Raw genomic sequence first — 17,696 nt, forward strand, 5'->3', positions numbered from 1 at the left:
CTGGGAGAATTTCACTAATTACCAACTAAATTTTAGTGAGATATTTTCTTTTTGTTTTGGTTCAGAAAGTGTAGATTGAAAATGGACAGTATCGTTACGTTAATTTCACTTTACTTTTCTTTGTGTTGATGTAGCCATCTGTAAGTTACACATATGATCACAATTTAGAGAACGTGTTCTACTTTTGCTTATTTTGCAGCTTTGCGAAAAATTGAGGGGTCAAAGACTTTGACCTGTAAATTTTCCGTTTCTGGAGGCGTTAAAAATAATTCTCTCGATAATCTTGATTATGAAAGTGGAACTGCTTTGCATTTAATCGAGAGACTTCCAGGTAATTCCGTGCTCTTAGGTTCAAGTGGAAATTCCAACTGAAAGTTTCGTAACAAGTTCATTGAATTTTACTGAAATCAGATCCAAAAATTCGTTTTTAATGGATGAATTCTGTTGTTTTGGGCGAAATAGAAATTTATTTTAACTCTTTGTTGTACCGGTTTTCCTTAATGGTAAGTCTAAATGAACTACGTAAACAGAAATGTTGCAACACACAAAATCGTCGAACTGAAAATGAAAGTGTCAGTACATCACTTCGGGAATCCCTGATTACTAATGCCTGCTGCAATCATGACTCCGTCTCCTTCGCGTTTATAATAGTATAAGTATAAGGTTCATTGATCCTAAACAAATAAAAGCTGACCATGTATAAGACCTAATTGTTAGAAAAAGGAATAGAAGGGTGTAGTCTAAACTTCCCAAATTGAAACAAATTCATAAGCAATTTGAACGTCAAAAACCATTTTTCTTTTTTTGCACACATTTTGATGGTGGTAGGGGTCATCAAAGGTGCATAAGACTTCAAAAACAGATCCGGCTCCGGGAGAAAGTTCATCAGTTACGCCAACAAAAAGCAACGGAAGGAACCACCACTCTATGTCCACGTAATATATTATTTATTATCAAGTTCGTGAGTCAGTTTAAGGCATATTACCGCATCAACGAAAGTGAGTACTGTTATTGACAATAACATTCGAACTGATGGGAAAATGTTTAAATCCAAGAGTCGTCTGCTTTTAGAAAAATCAAAATTTAACATTTATTTTCAAATGTAAGAAAAACTGAAACTAGTTACAACACTAAATACTCTTCTTTTTATTCAAAATTCTGCTTCTATCTTTTCCGCACTGTTGGAAGCACTGGTCAACCACGCATGGAACGAAGTTTCCTGAAAAATTAAGAAAATATCTCAAGACTTCATTTTATCTATAAATATTTACCAACTGCGACGAATTTTCCCCAGGCAAATTTGATATATCGCTGCTACTGGGAGATTTAAAAGACAGCACATCGTTAAATTTTACTTTCTTGGCTAGATTGTCTTTTTTAGGCGATTTGAAACCAGATTTAAGCGGTACTTTAGTACCAGTTTTGAGCGTCTCCACTTTATTTTTGTACTCCTCAAATTGTTTCAATTTCTCGTTGATTAATCCGTCCATTGTTGAGTTCTCTTCACGACGCTTTTCAATTTTCTGTTCAAACTCACCAACTTCGCGTAGCATGTTTTCACATTTTTGTTCTAAAAATTTTGAGTTTTCGATAAGATAATCCTTTTTCTTGGCAATTTCTGAGGAATATTTAACATAATCCGCTTGTGTAACATTGAACTTCAATCTAATTTGCATGAGTTCTTTGGAAACCTGATCTCGTTCTTTGGGAACTTCTACATTTAGAGAATTCAGGGTTTTAGTGGTTGTTTCGAAAATCTTCTGCAGTCCTTCTAACTTTCCCTTTTCGATTTCGTTCGCTGTTTGCTTTTTGTATAAAGTCAAATTAAAGTCGTGAATTTTGTTTTTTTGCTCCAAGTTTCGGTTTATTAATTCTGATTCAGTTGCGCATTTCTTGACGTACTCAGTTTTAAGAGAATCCAATTCCTAAAAAAATCAATGGAATTGAAGAAAAAATTGAATAAAATTTACCATTAAAAGTTGGTCAAGATTGAAACCTGAAGAAACATTCTGTTGTTCTGATTCATTCAGCTGAGCAGTCATGTCATCAAACTTTCCCTGGAGTTCTTTCAAAGATTCTTCAGATTTTTCTTTGGCGTTCTCTAAAGTGGCTTTAAGTTTGTCCAGGGTTTCTTGTTTTTCAGAAATTTGCTCTTGAGTGATTAAGAGACTTAGTTTGGCGTTTTCCATTTCTTTTGATACTTTTTCAATATCCTGTTCTATTTGAATTTTTTGAGCGTCCACCTTACTTAGCCTGAATGAAAATGTTATTAAATAAAGCAGTAAAACACAGAAACTTACTTTATGTTTTGTTCGTCTTCGATTTTGCATAATTTTTCAAATAAGCTTTTTTGCTCCGCCTGGCCCTCCTCAATTGCTGTTCTTTTTTTAGAAGCAGCTATCAATTTATTTTCTAGTATGTTTTTTTTTGTCAAGTACTTTTCGATGTCATCTTCATGAACGGCTGTGTTTTTTTTTAATTCATCTACTCTTATTTTTGTCTGTTCTAGCATTTCTTTCTTTTCGGCGAGTTCTCTTTTAAGAACTGTTAATTCCACAAGACGTTTGTTTTCCTCATCTGCAAGATACTCCTTCGCAGTCTTCAATTTTGTTAAATACGAGTTTTTCAAAGTTTCCCAGGTTTTACGTTGTTGTTCACTTCTTTCCAAAACTTTGCTTATTCCAGACTGGACCTGGCGGATCATTATTTTTTCCACACTTCCTTTCAATAGTTCAATAATCTCGTTTGCTCTAAGCAGCACTTGTTCGGATTGAGCTAATCTTTTTTCATCTGATTCTAGTTCTTTTTTAAGTTGTCCGTTTTTGTCCTGCTGATTGCTGATTAGAGTCCTTAAAGATGTGGTTTGTTGTTCCATTTCATCATTCATGTGTTGAAGTATTACCGTGTTTATCTCTTCTGAAACTCTTGCCACAATAAGTTCTTTTATTTCGGTTTTAATGGAAGCTTCAGTGTCTATATTATTTAGAACATAGAGCGGTTGCTCTTGATTTTTGATTTGTTCAGTCACGTTTTCTTGAGGTGTTAATTGGGGTTCTTGGGCTGTTTGAGAATAGGAAAGCATTTTTTCATTTTCTTCTTGCAAGGCTACATTTTCTGTATTGATGTCCTCGTATAATTGGGGATCTTCGCTGTTGTACGATAAATTTTCTTCAATTTGCATTTCCATGGCTATAAAATGAGATCTATTTATTATTTTTCCAAGCTACAAAGTGTATACTCGGTTGCAGTATTACATCAAGCTAATCTGCGATCGTAAAAAGATGAATTTTGGGTTGCGTCTTATAATTACCGGTGAATTACCCGGCGAGTTAATACGAATTAATAAGAAGAAATTCAAGTTACAATGACCATTACACTATTGTATTGATATTCTACAGCACTCAATTAATTGCTGTGAAGCCATAATTAAGTGTCTTCAAGAACAAGAACAAACCTGTTAATGGTAAGTTACAAATACACAATTAACAAAATTTAGCAACATACCTTTTATATAATTAAAAAATCCAACTTTATCACTAAATTCTAATATTGTATTCACTTTTTTACAACTATTTTATTTGTTTTTGTTTGTGTAAGTTTAGTTTCTGCGCATTTATTTAATTTTTGAGGTTAACCAACAGTTGAATTTGAAGCTTCTGAAACCGGTCAGAGCACACTTCAAATTATTATTACATGAAGTATTCTTGCAAAACTGATTGCATAGGCATCACATAGTTGCGGTCAACGGGGTTTGTACCCCATTTAAAGATTGCATGGTTCTTAAAAACCTAAAAAAGTTTGCGAAAGACAAATTTGAATACAAAAAAACAACAAAACATATTTTCAAAGGTTTTATATGAGAATTGGTTTGAGATGACATACTAATTTCTTTCAAATACAGGGTGTTTCGTAAATAGACAGCAACCCATGAACTACTAAGTTTGGGAACTTTACGGAACAAAAATGTGCAGTAATTTTTGTCCTAACATCTTTCGTTTAAGAACTAGAAGACGTCCGGGTTGAAAAATATAATGAATCAAGTTACTTTGATTGTTTCATTGTTGGTAAACAATCAAGATTATATTCTTCAATCCAGTGACGAACTGGAAATTTAACCAAATATTCGATTAATTTTATCTCGAAAACGAAAAGACGTTTACATACAGCATTTTTTGTCAATTGATTCTACTTGTCTTCACCAATTACCATTTTTAGTTTAATAGTATATTTCAAAAACATCCTATATTCCTGTATATAGGAATGAATAGAATGTCGGAACAAAATTTTCTTTGAATAAATTTATTAAAAGCTACCTAAAAAAATTACATTACGAACTTTGATAATAATATTGTACAATCTAGCATCAAAATGTTGAAAACGATGCTTCAAATAACATTCTTAAAATTCCGAAATGGAAAACATAGGTTTTAGGTATTAAACTAATGACTAATAAATGTATGTATAATATAAGTATAACCGTTAAACATTGACTGATCTTAGTGGAGAGCAAAACAAAATAAAAATGATTTGCATCAACTCCAACAGTTACTAAATTTACCTAAACATCGTTCAAGACTTTTTTCATTTTGTTTTGGTTTCCGTTCTACGAAAGGAACATATATTGATTGTAACTAATCAGGTTGTAGTACTTTCTTTGGGAAATAGAAAAAATGAGTGTTGATCCTCGGGATCTTTTTGGTATCTACTAAGTTTACCTAACTAATACAATTTTTAATGTGAACATGGTTTTAGTGATTTTAATGCTTTCATATTTTCACTGATGAGGCAAGTGAATTGACAATGATTGACAATAGAAAAATGTTTTTTCCTGAATAAGTCACAACCTATTGCCGACTTGTTTAATAATAATAACAATAATAATAAATCAGTACCAATCTTCATCCATAATATTATGTATAGATATAAACTACAGATTTGTTGATGTGCTAAATAAGTCAGTACATTTTAATTCTGGTAGGACCCTAAAAACGCTGCACAGTTTGGACAGTAGTGATTTTGACTCTGACATGAATCTATGCAATATGGAATGCAGCAACACAACCAGCATCTGGAAAAATATACCATTATCAATCAACCCCTATTTTTTCTGATCTATACTTACTGAAATAGGCATAAGAGCAAAGCAAACATGTGTGTTTTCGAGTTTGGTTCTGTTCTTACTGACGAGCAGATTTGGGCATGACATGAGGGACATATCATGGGCTGAGGATTCGGCCCTAAACATACAGTAGGTCCTGAAGTTATAATAACTGAAAAAAAAAAGTTTATGTTAGTGGGAAGAGTTAAAAAGCGTGCCCTTAAGGTTTAATAAAATTTATACAGAAAGTCTCACTTTGATACGGTAATCCACGGATAAAGATAAAAAAGGCTTGTCTATTCCAGGGCATCGTTTGCAAAAATTGACACATACTAAAAAATGTTAGCGTTATGAAAATGTTAAATCATTATAAAGCCACAATTTATTATTGGTTTATTGTTCAAATAATCATATGTATCTACACGTATTACATTGGCTATTGTTTTTCTATGAATATTTTGTGGAAAGAACGAAGCCTTTGTTTAACCATTCACGTAGTAGTCATTATAAGTATTATCAAGACAAAAACGTAATGGAAAATGGCAAAATAATTCATAATAATTTTGTTTTTTCCAAATATGTATAAGTTAAGCGTCAGAATTATAACTTTATCTTATAAGTAAAAACGTTTAGCAATTGCGGGAAAGCAAAACAAATTATAAACCACATAGTTAGATTGGGATTTTTCTACATAAAATTACAACGGAAAATGGTTACCAACTGAAACTAAATCAGCTACAACTACGTGATTTCTCTAGTTTATTAGTTATGTTAGAATAATTACCAGTGTGAGTTTGATTATGAGGAGGCTCTTGGTCTAGATAAGGTGGAGAGCTATATTGTGGTTTTACACCTGGTGGTGGTGGTGCCATACCTGGAGGCGGCCCAGATGATGCGGCGGCTGAACTGTATGGTGGTGGATTGTCCTGATACATTTTGAAACTGAAAAAAAGTGTAACAAATAATAATTAATCAACACGTCGGCGGCGCACAGATTTAGGAATTTCGTAGCGTGAATAAAAATGTATGAAGGTTAATGTTGGTGTGCAGCGATTGGAAACGGGCATGAATTAAATCGGAAGTAATTGAACTTTAAAATAGTGAACGATTTGGTACGGTTTTAAGCACCTATAAAGTTTGTTTAAAATCTAATTTTTGTATTTTGTTTTATCCAAAATTTATGGGATCCTTGAATTATCATGTTTCAAGAACAAGCAATATGCATCTATAAACCTGTTTTTTTTAAACTTGTATCAAGCACGGATTTTTGAGGAAGTGTTTTTGTAGTGGACACCACAAAAGTAATATGTAATCAGTTAGCGTAAATAGCTAAATTGCTTGTTGAACTCATTGCAAAAACGAGTTGAATATTGAGTTCAGTTTTCATGCAGACACATCTACCTTGCAACACGTATTTGTTATTGTGCAATAGATAAATAATAGATAGAACATAAATATACAAACTTAATTTTTCAATAAAATCTTATAAGATTTAAGTTGATTCAAAACACTATAACTGACATTCCATAATCTTTAAATTAGAAGTACTTATGTATTTTAAACTATTGCCGTTTACCTGTAGAATTTTCTGGTAAAAATCCTCAACCGACGAAATTACAGGAACGGATATACAATCAAATCTACACTTAAAATCGATGGTTTCTAAGAAGTGTCAACGTTATCTAATCGCTTTATTGAATAGATTCACTTGGGGCCTTTGTATAGGTAGTTATTATACTAGGTGTCCTGAATGAATTTATTCTATTGATTTATTAAATGAACCTTATGTTGATGGTGCTCATCTAAATTTAACATTTTTCTTCAATTTTGGGTTAAATTTTAGAAAGCTGCGTGTTCTATATGATGTGTAATGTTTGGTTAAACTATTTTATTATACGTGCTTTACACCACGGGTTGATTTTATTGAGAAAATATTTTTTTTTAGAAATCCCAAGATTAATTGCATAAAATAATTTATCAAGATTGTCATAAATTAAATTCCTGTAGCTGCTCGAGCAGCGCTGAAAGTTATACCAAAATTATCGCATGCTTGATATGTCTTATTTATTTATTAATCTTTGGCTAAAACTGAAATTTTGATAACTTCGTCTTAGATTGATTTTGTAAAAGTTGAGTTTTCTTTTGAAATAATTTTTTCAAAGAAGTTTTGATTCAGAAAAAAAAAGATTTAAATCTAAACATAGGAAATAGTCGACATATTCATGGCAAAAAAACAAGAATTTTGTGCTACTTCTTCGAGTTATCAAATTATAGGGTCAATAATCTCTTTGTTTTCGTCTCCATCAGTTACAAGAAAAATTCGTTTAAACAATTCAGAGGTTTTATTTAAATGGGACTGAGCGTTTAGTTTGAATGATTGAAAAATTCGAATTATCGATGTTCGTATTATCTATGGCTCACTGTACTTCCATTTCGTCTTTACGTCTTTCTTTTTTTGTAAATCAGTTTCGTCGATGTTTTTCTCTTCTTCTTTTTTTGATGAAAAATTGGTTTCACATCAAAGGTGATTACCTGATTACGAAACTTATTATTAAACAAACTGTATTATCTGGTGCTCAAATATTTAATTTCCGAAGTGGCTGTTTCTGTCTATTGTGTCGTTCATTTAGTCGGTTGACTCTGTTTTTACCAATCTGGTACAGTTTCTTGCTAAATATACCATAAACATAAAAGGGAGAATACAAAATTATGTTTTATCGTACATATTGGACCCCATAACTATTTGATACCATAAAATATGTGAACCGTAGCTGATAAGATAAGACAAAACTTAAATACATAAGTTGAGCTATAAATTGCATTCATAAAAAAAATCTAGAATCCTTTAAATGGCAATTCTCACAATTAAGTAACTACGTAACAGAATTTCCTTACGTTTTTTAAACTACGAATATTTTGAAGCCATAAATGCTCTTTTTTCTTTAACATTATTTAAAAAGTAATGACTTAAACATTATTATAATCTAATGTATACATTGACTTTTCCTAATTGACCAAAAAACATCATAAACAATCGCATTTCGTAACATTATTACAAAAATGTGTAAATGGAAACTCACCTGGTGGCCGACGCGACGCCGCAACTACGTGCTTACTCACTGTATCGTTAATAACGTTGAAACTAACTCGGTTGTTTCCTATTGCACCATATAATGACAATAATCTACAGTGACGAAGGTAGATAAGTTTGGTCGGCTAAAATCGACTTTGTCTACAATCTACAAATAAACGGAATGCACACTTACTTGTGATGAGGTTTCTTATAGGCAAACTATTTCCAAGAAGATGAAGATAGTGATTCATATTGACGTCAGTCTTATGAAAAATAATATTTAGTATAAATCGGTTGTGATCTATTAAAGTGAAAGTGAAGTTATGGCATTATTAACTCACGATCGACTAACAAGTGTTTATAAACGAGTATCCCTATGTGTGATCAATTCTCTAGGTGATGCGCTATTTTTATTTTTTATGGCATAGTGTAGGGCAATAGGGCACCCAGGATGACTTTGAACCACAACCAACAATACAGTGTCTAACGGCTAAAATTTGCTTCGGCACGTTTGTTTATGTTGATATTTTCAATTCAGGTTTTTTTTAATATTAATATGTACTTATTTATAACAAGTGAATAGCACAACCAGATTTTTGTGTAATTGGTGCGCGTATCGTGTCTAATAGAGTTTTAGTGCTAACTCTAACTTTGCACTCGGTTTTATTACAATGCGATAACATTTTTAGATGTTTACGGAGAAAAATAAAAAAGTATTGTTAAAATAAATAAAATTGTAGAACAAAAAAGACGAATTTTAGAAATTTTTTTGGTATAACCAAATATTTGTAGATTTGATGCGGCCGTAACGAAATTTGGAAACGTACCTAATTTGGCATGTTTAATTGTGTCTAATTACAAACAAAGAGAGACATTTTAGAAGATTGAGACTGAATTAAAATTTAAAAAGAGTGTTTATTCATTGTCAAAGTAGTTTTTATAACAAACAACGCGTTCAAACAACCACTTTCATCGTTACTCTTCACTCATTGGATAGATGTCCAAAACTGTTGTTTATTGGATAATTTATAATTAAATTAAAGCATTAGAAGTTATACTCTTCAATTACAAAAACGTATGAAACAAAAGTAGTCAAACTCTGGAATTGCAAATTTGATTTTCTATGACTTGTTGCCGTTTCTAAAAAACTTGCCGCGCTACATTTTTTTGAATTGCAAAATTAAACAAACTTAATTTTTACTATTTGCACAAAAAATGTGTTGCTGCGATAAGGTTTGAAGATGGGTAAAATTCTAAAATTTATTTGAATTTGGCTTTGTAACAAAATATTAACTAAATATTAGGATTTGGTTGCATAACATATTTTTCACAGAATTCCATATTTACTGACATACAATAATACTCCTGTACTACAGTTTATCTTAACAATACCCATAGGGATTTCCATGTTAATATTTATACTCCATTTAAACGTTTGTATAAGGATGAAGATTTGGATTTTTTACTATCCAAAAGTAGAGACATTATGATTTATGAATCATGACATTGTTTTTATTTTAGTCTTTGACTTTAACCAATTGGATTCAAAAAGCTAGATAGACTCATTATTTTATCTTTTAGTACACTTGTGTCGATTATTGAATTTGTTTACGTGACCTGAGCTCATTGAAAACATTATTTCGTAGAACTGAATTTTGATAACAATCACAAGTGCTTATCGTTGCCATAAAATGATTAGTTTCGAAATTTAATGTACTGTAGGTATACTACAGTGAAATTCGAAAGTTGCTGAGTATTTGTGGTAGCCTAAACCTTTGTTCATTCTCTGATGTGTAGCTTCAGGGTCGGTTTCATATTATCAATAAAAATTTTGTAGATTGCTTTTGGCTTTTGCCAAAAGAGAAACTACATAACTTTTTCGTCTCGTTTTTTTTGTATTCAGATCCAGAATTTTAAAAAGTAAAGACGGATCATAATCTATAAGGACTTTGCAATTCAAAGTAAATTGGTTATATTGAAAAGGCGTCAAGTCTAGTTTTTCAAAATTTTTAGGAGATACAGAAAACGCATTTTGGTCCCAATTTTTTAATAGCTATTTCCTAATAATTAGGAGTAACTTTTCTTAAAAAGAATTTATGGAAATTGTCACAAACTAAAATGTTGCTATACAGATGTGTCTCAGAACTCATGACCCAGAGAGCAAGGAAGAGTGCCGACAGCAATCCAGATGGCAAATTTGTTATCAAAAATTGATTAAGTTTAATGGTATTCGAGAAAAAATAAAAAATTAACAAGGAATCCCGAAAGCTTATTCTAGAGTTGGAGTAAAAGGCCATCCTAATTTCTTAGGCAACGAGAGTCTGACCAATGGACGATAGTACTCAACTTTTAACACTTATTGCGTCGACATTTTAAATTAAAATAATATAAAAATACCATTTCTTGTATTAGCCGCAATTCTGAATTAATAATAGAAGATTCCATCTTTCATTTAAAGGCCGTTAACAAAATGGAAGGTGTGAAACGGTAAAAAAGCAAGAATTACTTTTGACATGTAACTTCCAAATGTAAATTTGAAATAAAAGCACTTGTTTGTCGGCTGCACCTCATGGGATCTCGCAGTGCTCTGCTCACAAAAACGCTACTTTATTGTCCTCCTTACAAAATATACTCCTGCTGGTCTTGTTGTAAATACGGCAACACCGCAATGAAATGTGATAGGCTAAGAACGTGAGATACGCAATGATAAGCGCGACAAAGTTTTAATTTTGATTGCGAAATATTCTCCATACATAACCTCACTTTGCATGTAGTTTTAGATTTTTAGTTTAACGTTATTTCCTGTTATTTTGTTATTATTTCATCAGTTGTCGCGCAAACCATTCCAACAGAAACGTGAGTATATGTTATTGTCTTCATTCTTTAATAAAATAATTGGATTTCGCCGATATTGCGAACTTTACAATTGTGGGAATTACCCAGTGTTAAAAATAGATCACTTTAACACCCTATCAGATACAGCTGTAAAGAATTAATCATGGACTTGTGACACGCAGAAAGAGAGGTTAAGACTTCCGTGCTTTTACAACCATCGTAATAGGTGAGTTGTTTTGAATGAAAATGTAGGCTCTAACGTGATTTTATTTTAGATCATGGCGCTTAATTATTTGGAAAAATTAAATGAAGTGTTCAGCAACCTGGGAGATCAACAAATCAATGAAGTAATCAACATAGTTTTAGAACAACAAACTTCTTTAACACCTGAGGAATGTTTGGAGGAAATGATCAATCTTCTTGTTGAATCTGGAGACTCAACACTTGCAGCAACTCAAAGTACTAAATCAGATCAAAGTGGTGAAGAAGATGATTATGAAGAACTTGAAGGTGCTGTAGGTGTAACAGTTAATAACTCTAATGAAGCATTTACCCAACACATTAATGATTTTCGACGTCTTTTTCCTGAGATTGATCAAAACTATTTAGCCCAGTTCTGTAGGATGTATGAACCCTTTGATTTTAACCAAGTAGTGGAAGATTTAACTAACAGTGAGTTTTTGTTTGATTTTTTTGCTGTTTCTTAAACTTGGTTTTTCAGCGGATTATAGAAGAGCTGAGAGAGACCCAATTGATGTTTGGGAACATATGAAACAGATGTTGCCAGATGCTGATCCCAGCTACTTAAAAAATCAAGCAAGAGTTTTGGCTGGCAGACCACAGCAAGAGTTAGAAGACTTTATTGCAGATGCTATTGATAATAATGACTACCCTTCAATGAGAGATTATTTGGTGTATGGATATAATGAGAGTATCTTTAAATATTTAGTTTATTTTCCAGTAATAAAAAACTGGCAGCTGATTTGGAGCTGTACCTTTCAAGATTCTCTGTCAGTGCTTATCTATCTAGAGTGCCTACTCCTTTGGAAACTTATCTTAACCCTGACAGAACGCCAACTCTCTCTGGTGATTTAAATGAGGCTGATTCACAGTTTGCTTTGGACTTTCTGTACAATCAATTTCCTTATCATCGCAAAGTAGAGATTTTGAAGATCTTCACACATTTTAAGGGAGATTTGGTCAAGGTTTGTGGGAAATTGAAATATTTACCCAAAGCATTTAGGCATCCTAGAGATCAAGTCACTTTAGGCGAGTGTAAAAATGTTGATTTGTTAAAAGAGGTAATCTGCACAACTTGCCGACTTCCTTGTAATTATAATTTTATAGATATCATTCTTGAAACATGAAAAACAAATCCGCCAGTTCATTAAACAAAAGAATGAAAAGTATAGGCTGGCTCTGGAAGAGGCAAGAGACTATGGACTTTTACAGACTTGTGGCTGTTGTTATGATGAGGAACTCATACCAGAAGAGTGTTACTTTTGTAAGAAGGGTTGTACTCCATTTTGCAAGGATTGCGTAAAGAGAGGGGCAGGAAATGTTATTGGAGAAGAAGCGACCACTTTTCCATGTCTTGCGGTTTGTGATTCTGAATTTGACTATCAGACTTTAAAAGTGAGTTTAAAGATCAAAAAATTATTTTTATTGAGTTAAAATTTCCGTTTTTTTGTAATCTCAGGAAAATTGTCTTGTTTTATTTAAAACGTATTATTGCCACATAATTGGATTCATCGCAAAATTGCAATGTTTTATATTTAGTTTATCGTAAACGCAAATCGTCAAGTATGTTCTTAATTTAGAATCTCGTCCTTCACAGTGAAACTTTGCGTACTCCTCCCCAGTTTTTATATAATTTTTATAACCACTTTTATATTTAACGGGTTTTTCCTAACAGGAAATTTATTACTCTTAATAATTATATGGTAAAATTTACTTATAAAATTAAAATCTTTGCCTGTTTGTTTATTAGATGGTTTTGGATCTCAAAACGTTCCAAAAAGTCTGGCACCGAAAACAAATCGAAGAAATCCGCAATGCAAACATCGATGGCCTAGAAACCTGCCTCTACTGTGACTTCTCCATGATTCCTAACGAAGGAGACAAAATATTCAAATGCCAAAACCCTGAATGTATGGCAGAAATTTGCAGACTGTGTCAACACAAATCTCATATTCCTCTAAGATGTAATGAAATCGAGTACGACGAAGACGTCAAGATGAGAACTTTTATTGAAAATAAAATGACGGAAGCCCTTTTGAGGTAATACCAACATTACCAAATCCTTGATCTGACCATATTTTATAGAAAATGCTGGAAATGCTCAAAACAATTCTACAAAGATTCTGGTTGCAACAAAATGACGTGCGTTTGTGGTGCTAAAATGTGCTACGTTTGTGGACAAGCCGTGACTGATTACCGTCATTTTTCCCAGGATGGACAGGATGGACGGTACGTGGTGTTGATCTGACAAGAAAAAAATTGATTTAACTTTACAGATGTCAATTGTACACGGACAACTTGCAACAATTTCATCTTAATAGAGTCATGGCAGGTGCACAAGCAGCCAAAAATGAATTGGGAATTGCTGAAGATCCTAATAAACTCAAATTTGATCCCACGCGAGGAGTGGAGCGGGATGTAGTTTAAGTTGCGATATTAATAAGTCAATAATTGCCAAGTTTATAAAGTACGAAGTGGCTTCCATAGCCTTAAAATGCTGATTTCGTCAGCTGTGATAAAGAAATCGTTATTTGAATGTGTATTAACATTAAAATTTATATTTAGTTTATCTTTTAAATAATCTTTTGATATTTTCATATTACATAACTTTATCCTATTTGACTAGTTTTGTAAGATGTTTTGTGATTTCACTTGCTCAAGTTTAATACAGAATTTACATTTTTATACGACTTTTGATTTGCATCTTTTATATGTTCGTATTTATAACACGTGCAAGAACACAATGCGCCTTTTTTACCAGAATTAAAGAGATTGTTTTCAATTTTGAAAAGAAAAACATTTGCGTTGAATTCTTTAATGTGTTATTATTTAAGAATTAAGAAACATTTTATTTTCAGTTCTTATTAGATGATTATGGATCCCAAAACATTTAAAAAAATTTGTCACCGGAAGCAAATCAAACGTGCCTCTTTTGTGACTTATGCATGGTCCCAAAGGCAGGAGACAAAATATTTAAATGCCAAGATCTCGAATGTATAGCAGAAATTTGCATAATAAAAATGAATATGATGAAGATGTTAAAATGCGGACTTTTATTAAAAGTAAAACGTCTAAAGCTCTTTTAAGGTAAAACCAATAATAAAATGTGCTTGACTTCACAATCTCTTTTGTAAAAAAGTATTGGAAATGCTTAAAACAATTCTATAAATTCGAGGGTTGTAACCCTGTATGTTTATGTGTATGTGACTTATGCGTGTGGAGAAGCTGGGAAAAATTACACTCATTCTAGTAAAGATGAGGGAAAGGATGGACGGTGAGTTTTATTGTGATAAGAAGAAGAAATTTTATAGGTGCTTGCTGTTTACGCACAATTTCACCGAAGTCTTGGGTGCTGCACAAGCAGCCAAAGAAGAATTGGGAGTCGCCACAAATTCTTATAAACTTAAGTGTGGTCCAACAAGAGGAGTGGAACGAGATGTACTTTTTAGATTTTAGAGTCGATCATTATAATGGCTATAAAATTTGATTTTTTGTGTAAAGGTTTCTTCTATCTAAATAAAATAAAATGTTTAATACAAAGTATATTTTTAAATAGTTTCATTGCACCCTTTTTTAAGTAAAGAAAATTCATAAAGAAATTAATTAATTTTTCTGGGGGTATCACTTGTCTCAGATAAAATGGTGGATGCGCCGGGTTATGATTTTATAACTAGCATTGTTTATTACATTTTGATCTATTTTAGGTCAATTTCTAAAAAAAAATTCTTATTTCCAAATTGTTGTGACCTAATTGATATAGATTTTAGAGCAAAAAATGCTAAAAATGAAGTTCAAGGAACATTAACAGGTCATGTTTATTGTTTTACCCATTCTACAATAGAACGCGTTTTTCGGAATCGTGCATATTTTTTTATATTTTCTTACAATTGGTACGAGGAATGACAAATTTTACTCACCTGCAACACTCAAACACAATTCAAAAGATCGATACCGTCTGAACAGTTTAAAAACTCGAAATGAAACACATATCTCCTTATTTCTTATTCCTTTCATTCTGCTCTTTCTACTTTTTCTGAACTTTTGTTGATGTTGTTATTGCTTTAAGTTGCTAGGTAACAGTTAAATTCGATACTTTCTTGGGTTTTTCTTTTTGTTCGTACCAAACAAAGAGTCGGTAATTAAGTTGTGACCGATTAAAGTAAAATACGTGGGAAATTTGACAAAGTTTTTTTGTTTGATGGCAGTATTTGAATAAATTAAGAATATTGCTTCTTCATATTTATTTATTTAATGGTAGTTAATGGAAAATCGTTGGTACATTTAGCACAGAGAATGAATTATGTAAGATTCACTAGAAGTTGTTGATGAATAAAAAATCATTAAATCATTAAAAACTAAAGTTAGGCACATTTTAGTTTGTTTCAGCTTATTTAATGCTCGTTACGCGTCTTAACTCAATCAAACCTACCAAGGTCTGTACGCCCCAAACGGGTAATTACAGTCTGGACAATAATGGTAGATATTTTTGCAAGAGTTCATACAGTAAGGTAATAGCGCACATGGCCAACAGCCAAAAAGACACAATGCAGCTGCTGTAAGATGTGTAAATTTTGAACGTTGAGACTCTGTTACTGTAATTACTACAGTCCCACAATGCGAGCACCAAATATACATGGGTTCCGGTCCTAACAAAGCCTGTTCAGCTAAAAAAATCAGTAGGTATAATAATATTATAATATATATTTATATTTTCTTACAAGAAGCATTGCTGAATTCTCTCGACCAACTCCCATGAATATCAGAGTACGGTGGCGGAGGAATTCTACTAAAAGGACTAAGATGTTGAGTTTCCATAGACCTGGCATCTCTTCGTATATCTAAGGATGGTTGACCTTGTTTGATAACTGTAGAATAACTTGGTGGGACGGAAGGTGGTAACGGTTTATTCATGTTGTAATTTCCAATTTCGATGTCACTTTGGGATTCATTGAATTGTCCTGCAGCTCTATAAATTTCGTAAGTTGGTGGGTCTTGGGGCTTTTGATTGGGAATGCAACGGGAAGGTGCTGTTGAACATTCTGGGACTGTGTTGGAAATAATTTTATTAATCACATTGGACACTATTTGCTCAATATCTTGTGAATTTTCATTTTGGTTATCATTCATCACTTAATAAAATCATTGCATGGATTTGACATTGTCAGTCAGTGTCAAATAATGCCTGGACGACACCAAAAAATAAGTTGTTACATGTTTAATCGCTTTTATTGTAACAGGTAAATATGTTGTCTTGTTCACTCAAGCTGTTTACAATCAACAAAGATCTGGTGTCTCAATTTTAACGTCTTTCGTCGCGGGAATTAACTGTCCTTTCTTTTTATCGTACGTTCCAAAACAGTAGCCACATTTTCTACAACAAACAATAGTACTTGCCCCTCCGGACACTAGCATTGGTAAGAAACACAAAGGCCAACATCCAAGCAGAAAAAAAGCTCCCATTGAGTTGTAAGCCACCTTATTCCTCTGTTTCCTTATATACGGATGTTCCGTGGCATCACATTTCGGACACTTCAGTGGACTGGCTCCGGGGCGCCAAGACTCCACTAAAACCCCATTTTAAAGAGGTGTCACCACAAAAGTCTTTATTACCTGTTGTTTTATAGACACTTCTTTTACCACCTGCTTGTTTTCCTTTAAGTCCAGTGGATGATCGTTTCAAAAACATAGAAAGCTTGTCGGAAAGTTTTTCTGTTGATTCCAGTAGTTTGAGTTGGCCAAATAATTTGTCTTACCTACTTTGGGATCTAGACAGTTTTGTGCCTACGTCTCGCAGTCCATCCCCACAGTTTTCCATGACGTAGTAATTCATGTCTATTTCAGGGTGCTTCTTTAAGAGATGTTCTCCAAGGGTGGTAATGTCATCGTTACAATTTATTTTGCTGCCACAAATTCGACATATCGCTGTACAATCCATTAATTAATTTTTTTGGAGGAGTGATGGAGGCATGTTAGGGGAACGGAAAATTTGGAGGAGTTCACGGTAGCCGCATCATGGAGTGACAAGTTGACGAGATTACAGATCTGACATTTATACAGTTGACAACAAATCAGTAATTTAAATCGCTTTTATTGTGATATTTTTACATTTGTAAATTGTTACACATTCTAGTTTTACATTTTAGCTATCGTTTCTTTTAATGGTAAGAAATCAACTAGTTACTGGAGAACAATCGTCAGCAAGAGTTACCTATTTAAAGCTATAAGTATTGTAACATTATATACATACAGTACAAATCTGAGATTATCACAATCATAATAAGGCTCTGATAAATTAGTTTTTATCCGTTTTACCATAAAAATCAAGCAAAATGTATATAAAATACTTCTGAACATTTATGAAAATAGATATGTCTATAAACAGCGGGTTCAATGTCTGTGCTCCTATTTTTATACATTATGGTGCATTTTAAATACAATTAGGCGAAAGCA

The 17,696-nt window shown here is 32.6% G+C and overlaps 4 protein-coding genes across 6 annotated transcripts; 1 reads left to right on the forward strand and 3 right to left on the reverse strand.

Moving 5' to 3' along the window:
* Positions 1 to 1,115: 1,115 nt before the first annotated feature.
* Positions 1,116 to 3,694, reverse strand: LOC148178319 (uncharacterized). Of its 2 annotated transcripts, XM_088029969.1 has the most exons (5): positions 3,505 to 3,694; positions 2,301 to 3,189; positions 1,971 to 2,253; positions 1,272 to 1,925; positions 1,116 to 1,219 (listed from the first exon to the last, which is right to left on the reverse strand). In XM_088029969.1, exons 2-5 carry the CDS (start codon positions 3,185 to 3,187, stop codon positions 1,151 to 1,153), a joined length of 1,893 nt encoding a protein of 630 aa, XP_087886095.1. In that variant the 5' UTR covers positions 3,188 to 3,189; positions 3,505 to 3,694; the 3' UTR covers positions 1,116 to 1,150. The 2 variants fall into 2 exon arrangements, with proteins under 2 accessions (XP_087886095.1, XP_087886096.1); XM_088029970.1 differs by lacking the exon at positions 3,505 to 3,694 and having other exon boundaries at positions 2,301 to 3,281.
* A 144-nt stretch (positions 3,695 to 3,838) lies between these two features.
* Positions 3,839 to 15,182, reverse strand: LOC148178320 (lipopolysaccharide-induced tumor necrosis factor-alpha factor homolog). Its single transcript, XM_088029166.1, has 6 exons — positions 15,164 to 15,182; positions 8,365 to 8,434; positions 8,179 to 8,314; positions 5,883 to 6,040; positions 5,123 to 5,270; positions 3,839 to 5,068 (listed from the first exon to the last, which is right to left on the reverse strand). The coding sequence occupies exons 4-6, from the start codon at positions 6,031 to 6,033 to the stop codon at positions 4,966 to 4,968; spliced, it is 402 nt and encodes a 133-aa protein (XP_087885292.1). The 5' UTR covers positions 6,034 to 6,040; positions 8,179 to 8,314; positions 8,365 to 8,434; positions 15,164 to 15,182; the 3' UTR covers positions 3,839 to 4,965.
* On the forward strand, positions 9,893 to 13,929 carry LOC148178321 (E3 ubiquitin-protein ligase RNF216-like). 2 transcript variants are annotated; one of them, XM_088029164.1, is made up of 9 exons: positions 9,893 to 11,027; positions 11,115 to 11,232; positions 11,282 to 11,678; positions 11,728 to 11,920; positions 11,968 to 12,307; positions 12,354 to 12,641; positions 12,997 to 13,286; positions 13,332 to 13,475; positions 13,523 to 13,929. In XM_088029164.1, the coding sequence occupies exons 3-9, from the start codon at positions 11,285 to 11,287 to the stop codon at positions 13,671 to 13,673; spliced, it is 1,800 nt and encodes a 599-aa protein (XP_087885290.1). In that variant the 5' UTR covers positions 9,893 to 11,027; positions 11,115 to 11,232; positions 11,282 to 11,284; the 3' UTR covers positions 13,674 to 13,929. The 2 variants fall into 2 exon arrangements, with proteins under 2 accessions (XP_087885290.1, XP_087885291.1); XM_088029165.1 differs by having other exon boundaries at positions 11,148 to 11,232.
* Positions 15,183 to 16,520: 1,338 nt separating the features above from the next.
* Positions 16,521 to 17,181, reverse strand: LOC148178322 (uncharacterized). Its single transcript, XM_088030897.1, has 3 exons — positions 17,004 to 17,181; positions 16,857 to 16,955; positions 16,521 to 16,810 (listed from the first exon to the last, which is right to left on the reverse strand). Exons 1-3 carry the CDS (start codon positions 17,179 to 17,181, stop codon positions 16,521 to 16,523), a joined length of 567 nt encoding a protein of 188 aa, XP_087887023.1.
* Between the last annotated feature and the right edge of the window lie 515 nt (positions 17,182 to 17,696).

Source organism: Gnatocerus cornutus, chromosome 2 (genome assembly GCF_029298725.1).
Source record: "Gnatocerus cornutus isolate USDA-ARS CGAHR chromosome 2, icGnaCorn1.1, whole genome shotgun sequence".
Taxonomy (NCBI): Eukaryota; Metazoa; Arthropoda; class Insecta; order Coleoptera; family Tenebrionidae; genus Gnatocerus; species Gnatocerus cornutus.

What these genes read in the sequence shown, in the direction of transcription:
- LOC148178319 (XM_088029969.1), bottom strand. Translation starts at nt 3,187, where the DNA reads ATGGAAATGCAAATTGAAGAAAATTTATCGTACAACAGCGAAGATCCC. An exon ending in GAAGACGAACAAAACATAAA is followed by an intron (nt 2,254 to 2,300) that starts GTAAGTTTCTGT and finishes ATTTTCATTCAG; the next exon opens with GCTAAGTAAGGTGGACGCTC. An exon ending in ATCTTGACCAACTTTTAATG is followed by an intron (nt 1,926 to 1,970) that starts GTAAATTTTATT and finishes TGATTTTTTTAG; the next exon opens with GAATTGGATTCTCTTAAAAC.
- LOC148178320 (XM_088029166.1), bottom strand. Translation starts at nt 6,033, where the DNA reads ATGTATCAGGACAATCCACCACCATACAGTTCAGCCGCCGCATCATCT. An exon ending in TCATAATCAAACTCACACTG is followed by an intron (nt 5,271 to 5,882) that starts GTAATTATTCTA and finishes TTTTTTTTTCAG; the next exon opens with TTATTATAACTTCAGGACCT. An exon ending in TTGCTCTTATGCCTATTTCA is followed by an intron (nt 5,069 to 5,122) that starts GTAAGTATAGAT and finishes ATATTTTTCCAG; the next exon opens with ATGCTGGTTGTGTTGCTGCA.
- LOC148178321 (XM_088029164.1), top strand. Translation starts at nt 11,285, where the DNA reads ATGGCGCTTAATTATTTGGAAAAATTAAATGAAGTGTTCAGCAACCTG. An exon ending in ATGTTGATTTGTTAAAAGAG is followed by an intron (nt 12,308 to 12,353) that starts GTAATCTGCACA and finishes ATAATTTTATAG; the next exon opens with ATATCATTCTTGAAACATGA. An exon ending in CAGGATGGACAGGATGGACG is followed by an intron (nt 13,476 to 13,522) that starts GTACGTGGTGTT and finishes TTAACTTTACAG; the next exon opens with ATGTCAATTGTACACGGACA.
- LOC148178322 (XM_088030897.1), bottom strand. Translation starts at nt 17,181, where the DNA reads ATGGATTGTACAGCGATATGTCGAATTTGTGGCAGCAAAATAAATTGT. An exon ending in AAAACTGTCTAGATCCCAAA is followed by an intron (nt 16,956 to 17,003) that starts GTAGGTAAGACA and finishes TGGAATCAACAG; the next exon opens with AAAAACTTTCCGACAAGCTT. An exon ending in AAGTGTCTATAAAACAACAG is followed by an intron (nt 16,811 to 16,856) that starts GTAATAAAGACT and finishes ATGGGGTTTTAG; the next exon opens with TGGAGTCTTGGCGCCCCGGA.